The 16959-nt window shown below is 55.9% G+C and overlaps 1 protein-coding gene across 1 annotated transcript in view; it reads right to left on the reverse strand.

The window, feature by feature from the left end:
- Positions 1-16709, reverse strand: part of klhdc3 (kelch domain containing 3) — a 123738-nt gene extending 107029 nt beyond the window's left edge. The window contains exons 1-2 of the mRNA XM_072500378.1: positions 16498-16709; positions 12018-12104 (exon numbers count right to left, since the gene is read on the reverse strand). Coding sequence (XP_072356479.1) covers positions 12018-12104; positions 16498-16669 — 259 coding nt within the window. The 5' untranslated portion in view covers positions 16670-16709. The remainder of the gene's footprint in view (positions 1-12017; positions 12105-16497) is intronic.
- Between the last annotated feature and the right edge of the window lie 250 nt (positions 16710-16959).

Genomic DNA, 16959 nt, shown 5'->3' on the forward strand with positions numbered 1-16959 from the left:
ACTACAGTGATCCCCGACGACAGAACGACAGCGATCCCCAACGACAGCGATTCCCAACGACAGTGATCCCCAACGACAGTGATCCCCAACGAGTGATTTCCAATGAGAGTGATCCCCAACGACAGTGATCCCCAATGACGGTGATCCCCAATGACAGTGATCTCCAATGACAGTGATCCCCAACGACGGTGATCCCCAACGACAGTGATCTCCAATGACAGTGATCCCCAACGACAGTGATCCCCAACGACAGTGATCCCCAACGACGGTGATCCCCAATGACAGTGATCCCCAACGACGGTGATCCCCAACGACAGTGATCTCCAATGACAGTGATCCCCAACGACAGTGATCCCCAACGACAGTGATCCCCAACGACGGTGATCCCCAATGACGGTGATCCCCAATGACGGTGATCCCAAACGACAGCGATCCCCAACGACAGCGATCCCCAACGACAGTGATCCCCAATGACGGTGATCCCCAATGACGGTGATCCCCAACGACAGTGATCCCCAACGACAGTGATCCCCAACGACAGCGATCCCCAACGACAGCGATCCCCAACGACAGTGATCCCCAACGACAGTGATCCCGAATGACAGTGGTCCCGAATTACAGTGATCCCCAATGACAGTGATCCCCAACGACAGCGATCCCCAACGACAGTGATCGTCAACGACAGTGATCCCCAATGACAGTGATCCCCAATGACGGTGATCCTCAACGACAGCGATCGTCAACGACAGTGATCCCCAATGACAGTGATCCCCAACGACAGTGATCGTCAACGACAGTGATCCCCAATGACAGTGATCCCCAACGACGGTGATCCTCAACGACAGCGATCGTCAACGACAGTGATCCCCAATGACAGCGATCCCCAATGACGGCGATCCCCATCGACAGCGATCGTCAACGACAGAGATCCCCAACGACAGCGATCCCCGACTACAGTGATCCCCGATGACAGTGATCCCCAACGACGGTGATCCTCAACGACGGCGATCCCCATCGACAGCGATCCCCAATGACAGCGATCCCCAACGACAGTGATCCCCAACGACAGTGATCCCCAACGACAGAGATCCCCAACGACAGTGATCCTCAACGACAGTGATCCCCAACGACAGTGATCCCCAATGACAGCGATCCCCAACGACAGTGATCCTCAACGACAGCGATCCCCAACGACAGTGATCCCCAACGACAGTGATCCCCAACGACAGCGATCCCTAACTACAGCGATCCTCAACGACAGCGATCCTCAACGACAGTGATCCCCAACGACAGTGATCCCCAACGACAGCGATCCCTAACTACAGCGATCCCCAACGACAGTGATCCACATCGACAGCGATCCCCAACGACAGTGATCCCCAACGACAGCGATCCCTAACTACAGCGATCCTCAACGACAGCGATCCTCAACGACAGTGATCCCCAATGACAGTGATCCCCAACGACAGCGATCCCAACTACAGCGATCCTCAACGACAGTGATCCCCAACGACAGCGATCCCAACTACAGTGATCCCCAACGACAGCGATCCTCAACGACAGTGATCCCGAACGACAGTGATCCCCAACGACAGTGATCCCCAATGACGGCGATCCCCAATGACAGCGATCCCCAATGACAGTGATCCCGAATGACAGTGATCCCCAACGACAGTGATCCCAACGACAGTGATCCCCAACGACAGTGATCCCCAACGACAGTGATCCCCAACGACAGTGATCCCCAACGACAGCGATCCCCAACGACAGTGATCCCCAACGACAGTGATCCCCAACGACAGTGATCCCGAATGACAGTGATCCCCAATGACAGTGATCCCAACGACAGTGATCCCCAACGACAGTGATCCCGAATGACAGTGATCCCCAACGACAGCGATCCCCAATGACAGCGATCCCCAATGACAGTGATCCCCAATGACGGTGATCCCCAACGACGGTGATCCCCAACGACGGTGATCCCCAATGACGGTGATCCCCAACGACAGTGATCCCAACGACAGTGATCCCCAATGACAGCGATCCCCAACGACAGTGATCCTCAACGACAGCGATCCCCAACGACAGTGATCCCCAATGACAGTGATCCCCAACGACAGTGATCCCCAACGACAGCGATCCCCAACGACAGTGATCCCAACGACAGTGATCCCCAGCGACAGTGATCCCCAATGACAGTGATCCCCAATGACAGTGATCCCCGACGACAGTGATCCCCAACGACAGTGATCCCTAACGACAGTGATCCCCAATGACAGTGATCCCCAATGACAGTGATCCCCAACGACAGCGATCCCGAATGACAGTGATCCCCAACGAGTGATTTCCAATGACAGTGATCCCCAACGACAGTGATCCCCAATGACAGTGATCCCCAATGACAGTGATCCCAGCGACAGTGATCCCCAACGACAGTCATCCCCAACGACAGCGATCCCCAACGACAGTGATCCCCAACAACAGTGATCCCCAACGACAGTGATCCTCAACGACAGCGATCCCGAATGACAGCGATCCCCAACGACAGTGATCCCCAACGAGTGATTTCCAATGACAGTGATCCCCAATGACAGTGATCCCCAATGACAGTGATCCCAGCGACAGTGATCCCCAACGAGTGATTTCCAATGACAGTGATCCCCAATGACAGTGATCCCCAACGACAGTGATCCCCAACGACAGTGATCCCCAACGACAGCGATCCCGAATGACAGCGATCCCGAATGACAGCGATCCCCAACGACAGTGATCCCCAACGAGTGATTTCCAATGACAGTGATCCCCAATGACAGTGATCCCCAATGACAGTGATCCCAGCGACAGTGATCCCCAACGACAGTCATCCCCAACGACAGCGATCCCCAATGACAGTGATCCCCAACGACAGTGATCCCCAACGACAGACATCCCCAACGACAGACATCCCCAACGACAGCGATCCCCAATGACAGTGATCCCCAACGACAGTGATCCCCAAAGACAGCGATCCCCAACGACAGCGATCCCCAACGACAGCGATCCCCAACGACAGCGATCCCCAACGACAGCGATCCCCAACGACAGTGATCCCCAATGACAGTGATCCCCAACGACAGTGATCCCCAATGACGGTGATCCCCAACGACGGTGATCCCCAACGACGGTGATCCCCAATGACGGTGATCCCCAACGACAGTGATCCCAACGACAGTGATCCCCAATGACAGCGATCCCCAACGACAGTGATCCTCAACGACAGCGATCCCCAACGACAGTGATCCCCAACGACAGTGATCCCCAACGACAGTGATCCCCAACGACAGCGATCCCAAATGACAGCGATCCCCAACGACAGTGATCCCCAACGAGTGATTTCCAATGACAGTGATCCCCAATGACAGTGATCCCCAATGACAGTGATCCCAGCGACAGTGATCCCCAACGACAGTCACCCCCAACGAGTGATTTCCAATGACAGTGATCCCCAATGACAGTGATCCCCAACGACAGTGATCCCCAACGACAGTGATCCCCAACGACAGCGATCCCGAATGACAGCGATCCCCAATGACAGCGATCCCCAATGACAGCGATCCCCAACGACAGCGATCCCCAACGACAGTGATCCCCAACGAGTGATTTCCAATGACAGTGATCCCCAATGACAGTGATCCCCAATGACAGTGATCCCAGCGACAGTGATCCCCAACGACAGTCATCCCCAACGACAGCGATCCCCAATGACAGTGATCCCCAACGACAGTGATCCCAACGACAGTGATCCCCAATGACAGTGATCCCCAACGACAGACATCCCCAACGACAGCGATTCCCAACGACAGCGATCCCCAATGACAGTGATCCCCAACGACAGTGATCCCCAAAGACAGCGATCCCCAACGACAGCGATCCCCAACGACAGCGATCCCCAACGACAGCGATCCCCAACGACAGCGATCCCCAACGACAGCGATCCCCAACGACAGTGATCCCCAATGACAGTGATCCCCAACGACAGTGATCCCCAACGACAGTGATCCCCAATGACGGTGATCCCCAACGACGGTGATCCCCAACGACGGTGATCCCCAACGACAGTGATCCCAACGACAGTGATCCCCAATGACAGCGATCCCCAACGACAGTGATCCTCAACGACAGCGATCCCCAACGACAGTGATCCCCAACGACAGTGATCCCCAACGACAGTGATCCCCAACGACAGCGATCCCGAATGACAGCGATCCCCAACGACAGTGATCCCCAACGAGTGATTTCCAATGACAGTGATCCCCAATGACAGTGATCCCCAATGACAGTGATCCCAGCGACAGTGATCCCCAACGACAGTCATCCCCAACGAGTGATTTCCAATGACAGTGATCCCCAATGACAGTGATCCCCAATGACAGTGATCCCAGCGACAGTGATCCCCAACGACAGTCATCCCCAACGACAGCGATCCCCAATGACAGTGATCCCCAACGACAGTGATCCCAACGACAGTGATCCCCAATGACAGTGATCCCCAACGACAGACATCCCCAACGACAGCGATCCCCAACGACAGTGATCCCCAACGACAGTGATCCCCAATGACAGTGATCCCCAACGAGTGATGTCCAATGACAGTGATCCCAACGACAGTGATCCCCAATGACAGTGATCCCAAACGACAGTGATCCCCAACGACAGTGATCCCCAACGACAGTGATCCCCAATGACAGAGATCCCCAACGACAGTGATCCCCAACGACAGCGATCCCCAATGACGGTGATCCCCAACGACGGTGATCCCCAATGACGGTGATCCCCAACGACAGCGATCCCCAATGACAGTGATCCTCAACGACAGCGATCCCCATCGACAGCGATCCCCAATAACGGTGATCCCCAATGACGGTGATCCCCAATGACAGTGATCCCCAACGACAGCGATCCCCATCGACAGCGATCCCCAACGACAGCGATCCCCAATGACAGTGATCCTCAACGACAGCGATCCCCATCGACAGCGATCCCCAATGACAGCGATCCCCAATGACAGTGATCCTCAACGACAGCGATCCCCATCGACAGCGATCCCCAATGACAGCGATCCCCAATGACAGCGATCCTCAACGACAGCTATCCCCATCGACAGCGATCCCCAATGACAGTGATCCCCAACGACAGTGATCCCCAACGACAGCGATCCCCAACGACAGTGATCCCCAACGACAGCGATCCCCAACGACAGCGATCCCCAACGACAGTGATCCCCAATGACAGTGATCCCCAACGACAGACATCCCCAACGACAGCGATTCCCAACGACAGCGATCCCCAATGACAGTGATCCCCAACGACAGTGATCCCCAAAGACAGCGATCCCCAACGACAGCGATCCCCAACGACAGCGATCCCCAACGACAGCGATCCCCAACGACAGCGATCCCCAACGACAGCGATCCCCAACGACAGTGATCCCCAATGACAGTGATCCCCAACGACAGTGATCCCCAACGACAGTGATCCCCAATGACGGTGATCCCCAACGACGGTGATCCCCAACGACGGTGATCCCCAACGACAGTGATCCCAACGACAGTGATCCCCAATGACAGCGATCCCCAACGACAGTGATCCTCAACGACAGCGATCCCCAACGACAGTGATCCCCAACGACAGTGATCCCCAACGACAGTGATCCCCAACGACAGCGATCCCGAATGACAGCGATCCCCAACGACAGTGATCCCCAACGAGTGATTTCCAATGACAGTGATCCCCAATGACAGTGATCCCCAATGACAGTGATCCCAGCGACAGTGATCCCCAACGACAGTCATCCCCAACGAGTGATTTCCAATGACAGTGATCCCCAATGACAGTGATCCCCAATGACAGTGATCCCAGCGACAGTGATCCCCAACGACAGTCATCCCCAACGACAGCGATCCCCAATGACAGTGATCCCCAACGACAGTGATCCCAACGACAGTGATCCCCAATGACAGTGATCCCCAACGACAGACATCCCCAACGACAGCGATCCCCAACGACAGTGATCCCCAACGACAGTGATCCCCAATGACAGTGATCCCCAACGAGTGATGTCCAATGACAGTGATCCCAACGACAGTGATCCCCAATGACAGTGATCCCAAACGACAGTGATCCCCAACGACAGTGATCCCCAACGACAGTGATCCCCAATGACAGAGATCCCCAACGACAGTGATCCCCAACGACAGCGATCCCCAATGACGGTGATCCCCAACGACGGTGATCCCCAATGACGGTGATCCCCAACGACAGCGATCCCCAATGACAGTGATCCTCAACGACAGCGATCCCCATCGACAGCGATCCCCAATAACGGTGATCCCCAATGACGGTGATCCCCAATGACAGTGATCCCCAACGACAGCGATCCCCATCGACAGCGATCCCCAACGACAGCGATCCCCAATGACAGTGATCCTCAACGACAGCGATCCCCATCGACAGCGATCCCCAATGACAGCGATCCCCAATGACAGTGATCCTCAACGACAGCGATCCCCATCGACAGCGATCCCCAATGACAGCGATCCCCAATGACAGCGATCCTCAACGACAGCTATCCCCATCGACAGCGATCCCCAATGACAGTGATCCCCAACGACAGTGATCCCCAACGACAGCGATCCCCAACGACAGTGATCCCCAACGACAGCGATCCCCAACGACAGCGATCCCCAACGACAGTGATCCCCAACGACAGTGATCCCCAACGTCAGTGATCCCCAACGACAGTGATCCCCAACGACAGTGATCCCCAATGATAGTGATCCCCAATGACAGTGATCCCCAACGACAGTGATCCCCAACGACAGTGATCCCGAATGACAGTGATCCCCAACGACAGTGATCCCCAACGACAGTGATCCCCAACGACAGTGATCCCCAACGACAGTGATCCCCAACGACAGTGATCCCAACGACAGTGATCCCCAATGACAGCGATCCCCAATGACAGCGATCCCCAACGACAGCGATCCCCAACGACAGTGATCCCCAACGACAGTGATCCCGAATGACAGTGATCCCCAATGACAGTGATCCCCAATGACAGTGATCACCAACGACAGTGATCCCCAACGACAGTGATCCCCAACGAGTGATTTCCAATGACAGTGATCCTCAACGACAGTGATCCCCAACGACAGTGATCCCCAACGACGGTGATCCCCAACGACAGCGATCCCCAACGACAGCGATCCCCAACGACAGCGATCCCCGACTACAGTGATCCCCGACGACAGAACGACAGCGATCCCCAACGACAGCGATTCCCAACGACAGTGATCCCCAACGACAGTGATCCCCAACGAGTGATTTCCAATGAGAGTGATCCCCAACGACAGTGATCCCCAATGACGGTGATCCCCAATGACAGTGATCTCCAATGACAGTGATCCCCAACGACGGTGATCCCCAACGACAGTGATCTCCAATGACAGTGATCCCCAACGACGGTGATCCCCAATGACGGTGATCCCAAACGACAGCGATCCCCAACGACAGCGATCCCCAACGACAGTGATCCCCAATGACGGTGATCCCCAATGACGGTGATCCCCAACGACAGTGATCCCCAACGACAGCGATCCCCAACGACAGCGATCCCAACGACAGCGATCCCCAACGACAGCGATCCCCAACGACAGTGATCCCCAATGACGGTGATCCCCAATGACGGTGATCCCCAACGACAGTGATCCCCAACGACAGTGATCCCCAACGACAGCGATCCCCAACGACAGCGATCCCCAACGACAGTGATCCCCAACGACAGTGATCCCGAATGACAGTGGTCCCGAATTACAGTGATCCCCAATGACAGTGATCCCCAACGACAGCGATCCCCAACGACAGTGATCGTCAACGACAGTGATCCCCAATGACAGTGATCCCCAATGACGGTGATCCTCAACGACAGCGATCGTCAACGACAGTGATCCCCAATGACAGTGATCCCCAACGACAGTGATCGTCAACGACAGTGATCCCCAATGACAGTGATCCCCAACGACGGTGATCCTCAACGACAGCGATCGTCAACGACAGTGATCCCCAATGACAGCGATCCCCATCGACAGCGATCGTCAACGACAGAGATCCCCAACGACAGCGATCCCCAACGACAGTGATCCCCAATGACAGTGATCCCCAACGACGGTGATCCCCAACGACAGTGATCCTCAACGACAGCGATCGTCAACGACAGTGATCCCCAATGACGGCGATCCCCATCGACAGCGATCGTCAACGACAGAGATCCCCAACGACAGTGATCCCCAACGACAGTGATCCCCAACGACAGCGATCCCCAACGACAGTGATCCCCAATGACAGTGATCCCCAACGACGGTGATCCTCAACGACGGCGATCACCATCGACAGCGATCCCCAATGACAGCGATCCCCAACGACAGCGATCCCTAACTACAGCGATCCTCAACGACAGTGATCCCCAACGACAGCGATCCCCAACGACAGTGATCCCCAACGACAGCGATCCCTAACTACAGCGATCCTCAACGACAGCGATCCTCAACGACAGTGATCCCCAACGACAGTGATCCCCAACGACAGCGATCCCTAACTACAGCGATCCCCAACGACAGTGATCCTCAACGACAGTGATCCCCAACGACAGCGATCCCCAACTACAGCGATCCCCAACGACAGTGATCCTCAACGACAGCGATCCCCAACGACAGCGATCCCCAACGACAGTGATCCCCAACGACAGCGATCCCCGACTACAGTGATCCCCAACGACAGCGATCCCCAACGACAGCGATCCCCAACGACAGTGATCCCCAACGACAGTGATCCCCAACGACAGTGATCCCCAACGACGGTGATCCCCAATGACAGTGATCCCCAACGACGGTGATCCCCAACGACAGTGATCTCCAATGACAGTGATCCCCAACGACAGTGATCCCCAACGACAGTGATCCCCAACGACGGTGATCCCCAATGACGGTGATCCCCAATGACGGTGATCCCAAACGACAGCGATCCCCAACGACAGTGATCCCCAACGACAGCGATTCCCAACGACAGTGATCCCCAACGACAGCGATTCCCAAACGACAGCGATCCCCAACGACAGCGATCCCCAACGACAGTGATCCCCAATGACGGTGATCCCCAATGACGGTGATCCCCAACGACAGTGATCCCCAACGACAGTGATCCCCAACGACAGCGATCCCCAACGACAGTGATCCCCAATGACAGTGATCCCCAACGACAGCGATCCCCAACGACAGTGATCGTCAACGACAGTGATCCCCAATGACAGTGATCCCCAATGACGGTGATCCTCAACGACAGCGATCGTCAACGACAGTGATCCCCAACGACAGTGATCGTCAACGACAGTGATCCCCAATGACAGTGATCCCCAACGACGGTGATCCTCAACGACAGCGATCGTCAACGACAGTGATCCCCAATGACAGCGATCCCCAATGACAGTGATCCCCAACGACAGCGATCCCCATCGACAGCGATCGTCAACGACAGAGATCCCCAACGACAGCGATCCCCAACGACAGTGATCCCCAATGACAGTGATCCCCAACGACGGTGATCCTCAACGACAGCGATCGTCAACGACAGTGATCCCCAATGACAGCGATCCCCAACGACAGTGATCCCCAATGACAGCGATCCCCAATGACAGTGATCCCCATCGACAGCGATCGTCAACGACAGAGATCCCCAATGACAGTGATCCCCAACGACAGTGATCCCCAATGACAGCGATCCCCAATGACAGTGATCCCCATCGACAGCGATCGTCAACGACAGAGATCCCCAATGACAGTGATCCCCAACGACAGTGATCCCCAACGACAGTGATCCCCAATGACAGTGATCCCCAACGACAGCGATCCCCAACGACAGTGATCCCCAATGACAGCGATCCCCAATGACAGTGATCCCCATCGACAGCGATCGTCAACGACAGAGATCCCCAACGACAGCGATCCCCAACGACAGTGATCCCCAATGACAGTGATCCCCAACGACAGTGATCCTCAACGACAGTGATCCCCAACGACGGTGATCCTCAACGACGGCGATCCCCATCGACAGCGATCCCCAATGACAGCGATCCACATCGACAGCGATCCTCAACGACAGCGATCCCCAACGACAGTGATCCCCAACGACAGCGATCCCTAACTACAGCGATCCTCAACGACAGTGATCCCCAACGACAGCGATCCCCAACGACAGTGATCCCCAACGACAGCGATCCCTAACTACAGCGATCCTCAACGACAGCGATCCTCAACGACAGTGATCCCCAACGACAGCGATCCCTAACTACAGCGATCCCCAACGACAGTGATCCACATCGACAGCGATCCCCAACGACAGTGATCCCCAACGACAGTGATCCCCAACGACAGCGATCCCTAACTACAGCGATCCCCAACGACAGTGATCCACATCGACAGCGATCCCCAACGACAGTGATCCCCAACGACAGTGATCCCCAACGACAGCGATCCCTAACTACAGCGATCCCCAACGACAGTGATCCCCAACGACAGCGATCCCTAACTACAGCGATCCCCAACGACAGTGATCCACATCGACAGCGATCCCCAACGACAGTGATCCCCAACGACAGTGATCCCCAACGACAGCGATCCCTAACTACAGCGATCCTCAACGACAGTGATCCACATCGACAGCGATCCCCAACGACAGTGATCCCCAACGACAGCGATCCCAACTACAGCGATCCTCAACGACAGTGATCCCCAACGACAGCGATCCCAACTACAGTGATCCCCAACGACAGCGATCCTCAACGACAGTGATCCCGAACGACAGTGATCCCCAACGACAGTGATCCCCAATGACAGCGATCCCCAATGACAGTGATCCCGAATGACAGTGATCCCCAACGACAGTGATCCCCAACGACAGTGATCCCCAATGACGGTGATCCCGAACGACAGTGATCCCCAATGACGGTGATCCCGAACGACAGTGATCCCCAACGACAGTGATCCCCAACGACAGTGATCCCCAATGACGGTGATCCCGAACGACAGTGATCCCCAACGGGAACCAAGGTTCATTCCCAAACTCACCATTACTACCCCCTGGACAGACTACAAACAACAGGGACAACCTTCCCTGAACAGTAAAACACGCGGAGACAGAGACTTAACATTCACCAAGTCACCAGGAACCCCCTTCACTCAGTCCCTCTGTGAACATCCCTCCACTCGGGGGCAGGTTTAGCACAGGTCTAAATAGCTGGCTTTTAAAGCAGGCCAAGGCAGGCCAGCAGCACGGTTCAATTCCCGTACCAGCCTCCCCGAACAGGCACCGGAATGTGGCGACTAGGGGCTTTTCACAGTAACTTCATTTGAAGCCTACTTGTGACAATCAGCGATTTTCATTTCATTTCATTTTCGTTTTATTTCATTTTCATTCCCTGTCCCTCTGTGAAACTCCCTCCCTTCAGTCCCTCTGTGAAACTCCCTCCCTTCAGTCCCTCTGTGAAACTCCCTCCCTTCAGTCCCTCTGTGAAACTCCCTCCCCTCAGTCCCTCTGTCAATCTCCCTCCCTCAGTCCCTCTGTCAATCTCCCTCCCTTCAGTCCCTCTGTCAATCTCCCTCCCCTCAGTCCCTCTGTCAATCTCCCTCCCTTCAGTCCCTCTGTCAATCTCCCTCCCTCAGTCCCTCTGTCAATCTCCCTCCCTTCAGTCCCTCTGTCAATCTCCCTCCCTCAGCCCCTCTGTCAATCTCCCTCCCTCAGCCCCTCTGTCAATCTCCCTCCCCTCAGTCCCTATCCCTCTGTACAAACAAAGCCCACACTCAGGAACTTTGAGGATAGCAGTCCGGCTGTCTCGGGGGCAATTAGGATGGGTAACAATTGCTAGCCGAGGCAGAGATGGCCACATCCCTGCCCAGGGACACTACACAGTGAGACAATCCCTCACTTACCAGGACTGTATTTCCACAGGTCATTAAAGTGCCGGTCCAGTCTTGCATTATAACCACCAAATATGTACAGTTCACTGTTGTAGGTAACTGCAGGATAGAAAGGGAGAGGTTAGAAGGGCAGAATTGGCCGCCTGATGAGCTGAGGGACTTCACCCCTGGCGCTCCAAACAAGGAGCCACCCCTCCCACACAGGCCTCGATAGCACCCGGCTCTGAGCTGGGGCTCAGGGAGAAGCAGGCTCAGTATTCCTAATGCAACATGGGGGCAGCGTGATGGCTCTCCAACCCCACCCATCGCCCCAACTGAAAGATGATGGGTGCTCATTGCCCAAGCTGACCCTGAATATACGCCACATCAGGGTTACCAAGGAGATGTACCTGTCCCCAGTTGCAGAGGGGTGAATGAAAGTATTGTTGAAGAGCAGTCATTGTTGGAAGGCAGGAATGTGACAACCTCCGTCTCCCGGCCCTATGTCACTGTCCGTGTGGAGTTTGCACATTCTCCCCGTGTCTGCGTGGGTTTCACCCCCCACAACCCAAAGCTGTGCAGGTTAGGTGGATTGGCCACGCTAAATTACCAATTGGGGAAAAAAAAATAATTGGGTACTTATAAAAGATAAACAAATAAAAAAAGAAATGTGACAACCAATTTGTGGCCTGCAAGGTTTTGCAAGGACTAATGTGAGAGGGCAAATAACAGTGTTCAGTGATGATGATTGTGGGAATCAAGAGCAGCCGGAATAGAATCATAGAATTTACAGTGCAGAAGCAGGCCATTCGGCCCATCGAGTCTGCACCGGCTCTTGAAAGGGCACCCCACCAAAGCTCAACCTCCACCTGAGCCAGAGGGTGGTGAATCTGTGGAACTCCTTGCCGCAGAAGGCTGTGGGTGGCCAATTCACTGAGTGTCTTTAAAACAGAGATAGATAGGTTCCTGATCAATAAGGGGATCAGGGGTTATGGGGAGAAGGCGGGAGAATGGGGATGAGAAAATATCAGCCGTGATTGAATGGTGGAGCAGACTCGATGGGCCGAGTGGCATAATTCTGCTATTATGTCTTATGGTCTTATCCCGGTAACCCTTCCTAACCTTTTTGGTCACTAAGAGCAATTTATCATGGCCAATCCACCTAACAGCACGTCTTTGGACTGTGGGAGGAAACCGGAGCACCCGGAGGAAACCCACGCAGACACGGGGAGAACGTGCAGACTCCGCACAGACAGTGACCCACTGGGGAATCGAACCTGGGACCCTGGAGCTGTGAAGACACTGTGCTAACCCCTGTGCTACTGTGCCACCCTCATTCTCTGTTCTTCTTGGAAACAAGGCCATGGGCCCTCCCAACAGCACATATGTGACCTCAGAACAAAGTCCATCAGAAGAATGACAGCTCAGTGCAGCTCTCCCTCAGTACTGCCCCTCTGACACTGCAGCACTCCCTCAGTACTGACCCTCTGACAGTGCGGCACTCCCTCAGTACTGACCCTCTGACAGTGCAGCACTCCCTCAGTACTGACCCTCTGACAGTGCAGCTCTCCCTCAGTACTGCCCCTCTGACAGTGCAGCTCTCCCTCAGTACTGACCCTCTGACAGTGCGGCACTCCCTCAGTACTGACCCTCTGACAGTGCGGCACTCCCTCAGTACTGCCCCTCTGACACTGCAGCACTCCCTCAGTACTGCCCCTCTGACACTGCAGCACTCCCTCAGTACTGACCCTCTGACAGTGCAGCACTCCCTCAGTACTGACCCTCTGACAGTGCAGCACTCCCTCAGTACTGACCCTCTGACACTGCAGCACTCCCTCAGTACTGACCCTCTGACAGTGCGGCACTCCCTCAGTACTGACCCTCTGACAGTGTAGCACTCCCTCAGTACTGCCCCTCTGACACTGCAGCACTCCCTCAGTACTGACCCTCTGACAGTGCGGCACTCCCTCAGTACTGACCCTCTGACAGTGCGGCACTCCCTCAGTACTGACCCTCTGACAGTGCCGCACTCCCTCAGTACTGACCCTCTGACAGAGCGGCACTCCCTCAGTACTGACCCTCTGACAGTGCAGCACTCCCTCAGTACTGACCCTCTGACAGTGCAGCACTCCCTCAGTACTGACCCTCTGACAGTGCAGCTCTCCCTCAGTACTGACCCTCTGACAGTGCGGCACTCCCTCAGTACTGACCCTCTGACAGTGCGGCACTCCCTCAGTACTGCCCCTCTGACACTGCAGCACTCCCTCAGAACTGCCCCTCTGACACTGCAGCACTCCCTCAGTACTGACCCTCTGACAGTACAGCACTCCCCCAGTACTGACCATCTGACAGTGCGGCACTCCCTCAGTACTGACCCTCTGACAGTGCAGCACTCCCTCAGTACTGACCCTCCGACAGTGCTGCACTCCCTCAGTACTGACCTTCTGACAGTGCAGCACTCCCTCAGTACTGACCCTCTGACAGTGGAGCACTCCCTCAGTACTGACCCTCTGACAGTGCGGCACTCCCTCAGTACTGACCCTCTGACAGTGCGGCACTCCTTCAGTACCGACCCTCTGACAGTGCGGCACTCCCTCAGTACTGACCCTCTGACAGTGCGGCACTCTCTCAGTACTGACCCTCTGACAGTGCAGCACTCCCTCAGTACGGACCCTCTGACAGTGCATCACTCCCTCAGTACTGACCCTCTGACATTGCGGCACTCCCTCAGTACTGACCCTCTGACAGTGCGGCACTCCTTCAGTACTGACCCTCTGACAGTGCGGCACTCCCTCAGTACTGACCCTCTGACAGTGCGGCACTCCCTCAGTACTGACCCTCTGAGTGTGCGGCACTCCCTCAGTACTGACCCTCTGACAGTGCGGCACTCCTTCAGTACTGACCCTCTGACAGTGCGGCACTCCCTCAGTACTGACCCTCTGACAGTGCGGCACTCCCTCATTACTGACCCTCTGACAGTGCAGCACTCCCTCAGCACTGACCCTCTGACAGTGCAGCACTCCCTCAGCACTGACCCTCTGACAGTGCGGCACTCCCTCAGTACTGTCCCTCTGACAGAGCGGCACTCCCTCAGTACTGACCCTCTGTCACTGCAGCACTCCCTCAGTACTGACCCTCTGACAGTGCAGCACTCCCTCAGTACTGACCCTCTGAATGTGCGGCACTCCCTCAGCAGTGACCCTCTGACAGTGCGGCACTCCCTCAGTACTGACCCTCTGACAGAGCGGCACTCCCTCAGTACTGACCCTCTGACACTGCAGCACTCCCTCAGTACTGACCCTCTGACAGAGCTGCACGGTGGCACAGTGGTTAGCACAGCTGCCTCACCGCTCCAGGGTCCCAGGTTCGATTCCCGGCTTAGGTGACTGTGCGTCAGAGTCTGCACGTTCTCCCCTTGTGTGCGTGGGTTTCCTCCGGGTTCTCCGGTTTCCTCCCACAATCCAAAGATGTGCAGGTTAGGTAAATTGGCCATGATAAATTGCCCCTTACTGCCAAAAGAGGTTTGGTTGAGTTTCTGGATTATGGGGATAGGGTGGGGAGGTGTGGGCTTGAGTAGGGTGCTCTTTCCAAGGGCCAGTGCAGACTCGATGGGCCGAATGGCCTCCTTCTGCACAGTAAATTGTGTGCGACAGCTGGACTTTGTGGAGTCTCTCGATTGAGTATTTAAACAATGATGTTCGGCCAGTGAAGGGAGTTTGCGGATGTGTAATACAGGCTGGCCTAGTCAGCAACTCCTGCATCGTGGAAATCAATCAATCAATCTGCTGCTGAGCGATCGCTCACAGTTTCTGATCTGTAACCCCCGCCTACAGATGGTGACGGGTTGTTTGTGGGATTATTGAGGGCGATGGGGGAAAGATTAGGCCCGATCCTGCTGGAGGTTAGGCCCGATCCTGCTGGAGGTTAGGCCCGATCCTGCTGGAGGTTAGGCCCGATCCTGCTGGAGGTTAGGCCCGATCCTGCTGGTGGTTAGGCCCGATCCTGCTGGAGGTCAGGCCCGATCCTGCTGGAGGTCGGGCCCGATCCTGCTGGAGGTCGGGCCCGATCCTGCTGGGGGTCAGGCCCGATCCTGCTGGAGGTTAGGCCCGATCCTGCTGGAGGTTAGGCCCTATCCTGCTGGAGGTTAGGCCCCATCCTGCTGGAGGTAAGGCCCCATCCTGCTGGAGGTAAGGCCCCATCCTGCTGGAGGTTAGGTCCCATCCTGCAGGAGGTTAGGCCCCATCCTGCTGGAGGTTAGGCCCCATCCTGCTGGAGGTTAGGCCCCATCCTGCTGGAGGTTAGGCCCCATCCTGCTGGAGGTTAGGCCTCATCCTGCTGGAGGTTAGGCCCCATCCTGCTGGAGGTTAGGCCCCATCCTGCTGGAGGTTAGGCCCCATCCTGCTGGAGGTTAGGCCCCATCCTGCTGGAGGTTAGGCCCCATCCTGCTGGAAGTCAGGCTCGATCCTGCTGGAGGTTAGGCCCGATCCTGCCTCACAGCTCCGAGTTTACTTACATGCCGAGTGGCTCCTCCTGCCCTCAGGAAGAAGCTGAGCACTGGGAGAGTCCAGCCAGTGATTGGTCTCGGTGTCGAATATTCTGATACGGTTACAGTAGATCTCGTTGTTGGAATGGAACGGGCCAAACCGATCGGCACGACCCCCAAAGACGTACATCCGACTTCCCATTATTGTAGCTGAGTGGAAATCCCTCCAGCGTGCTGGATTACCCTGCGAAGGACAGCATGGGGGGGACGGAGAGAGAGGGGGGGGGAGAGAGAGAGAGAGGGGGGGGGAAAGCGAGAGAGTGGGGGGAGGGGGGGGGAGAGCGAGGGGGGGGGGGAGAGCGGGGGGGAATGGAGAGAGAGATGGGGGGGGAGAGGGGGGAGGGAATGGAGAGGGGGGGAGGGAAAGGAGAGAGAGAGGGGGGGGACGGAGAGAGAGAGGGGGAGGGAATGGAGATAGAGATGGGGGGGGGA

The sequence above is a fragment of the Scyliorhinus torazame genome, chromosome 4 (assembly GCF_047496885.1).
Source record: "Scyliorhinus torazame isolate Kashiwa2021f chromosome 4, sScyTor2.1, whole genome shotgun sequence".
In the NCBI taxonomy this organism is placed as follows: Eukaryota; Metazoa; Chordata; class Chondrichthyes; order Carcharhiniformes; family Scyliorhinidae; genus Scyliorhinus; species Scyliorhinus torazame.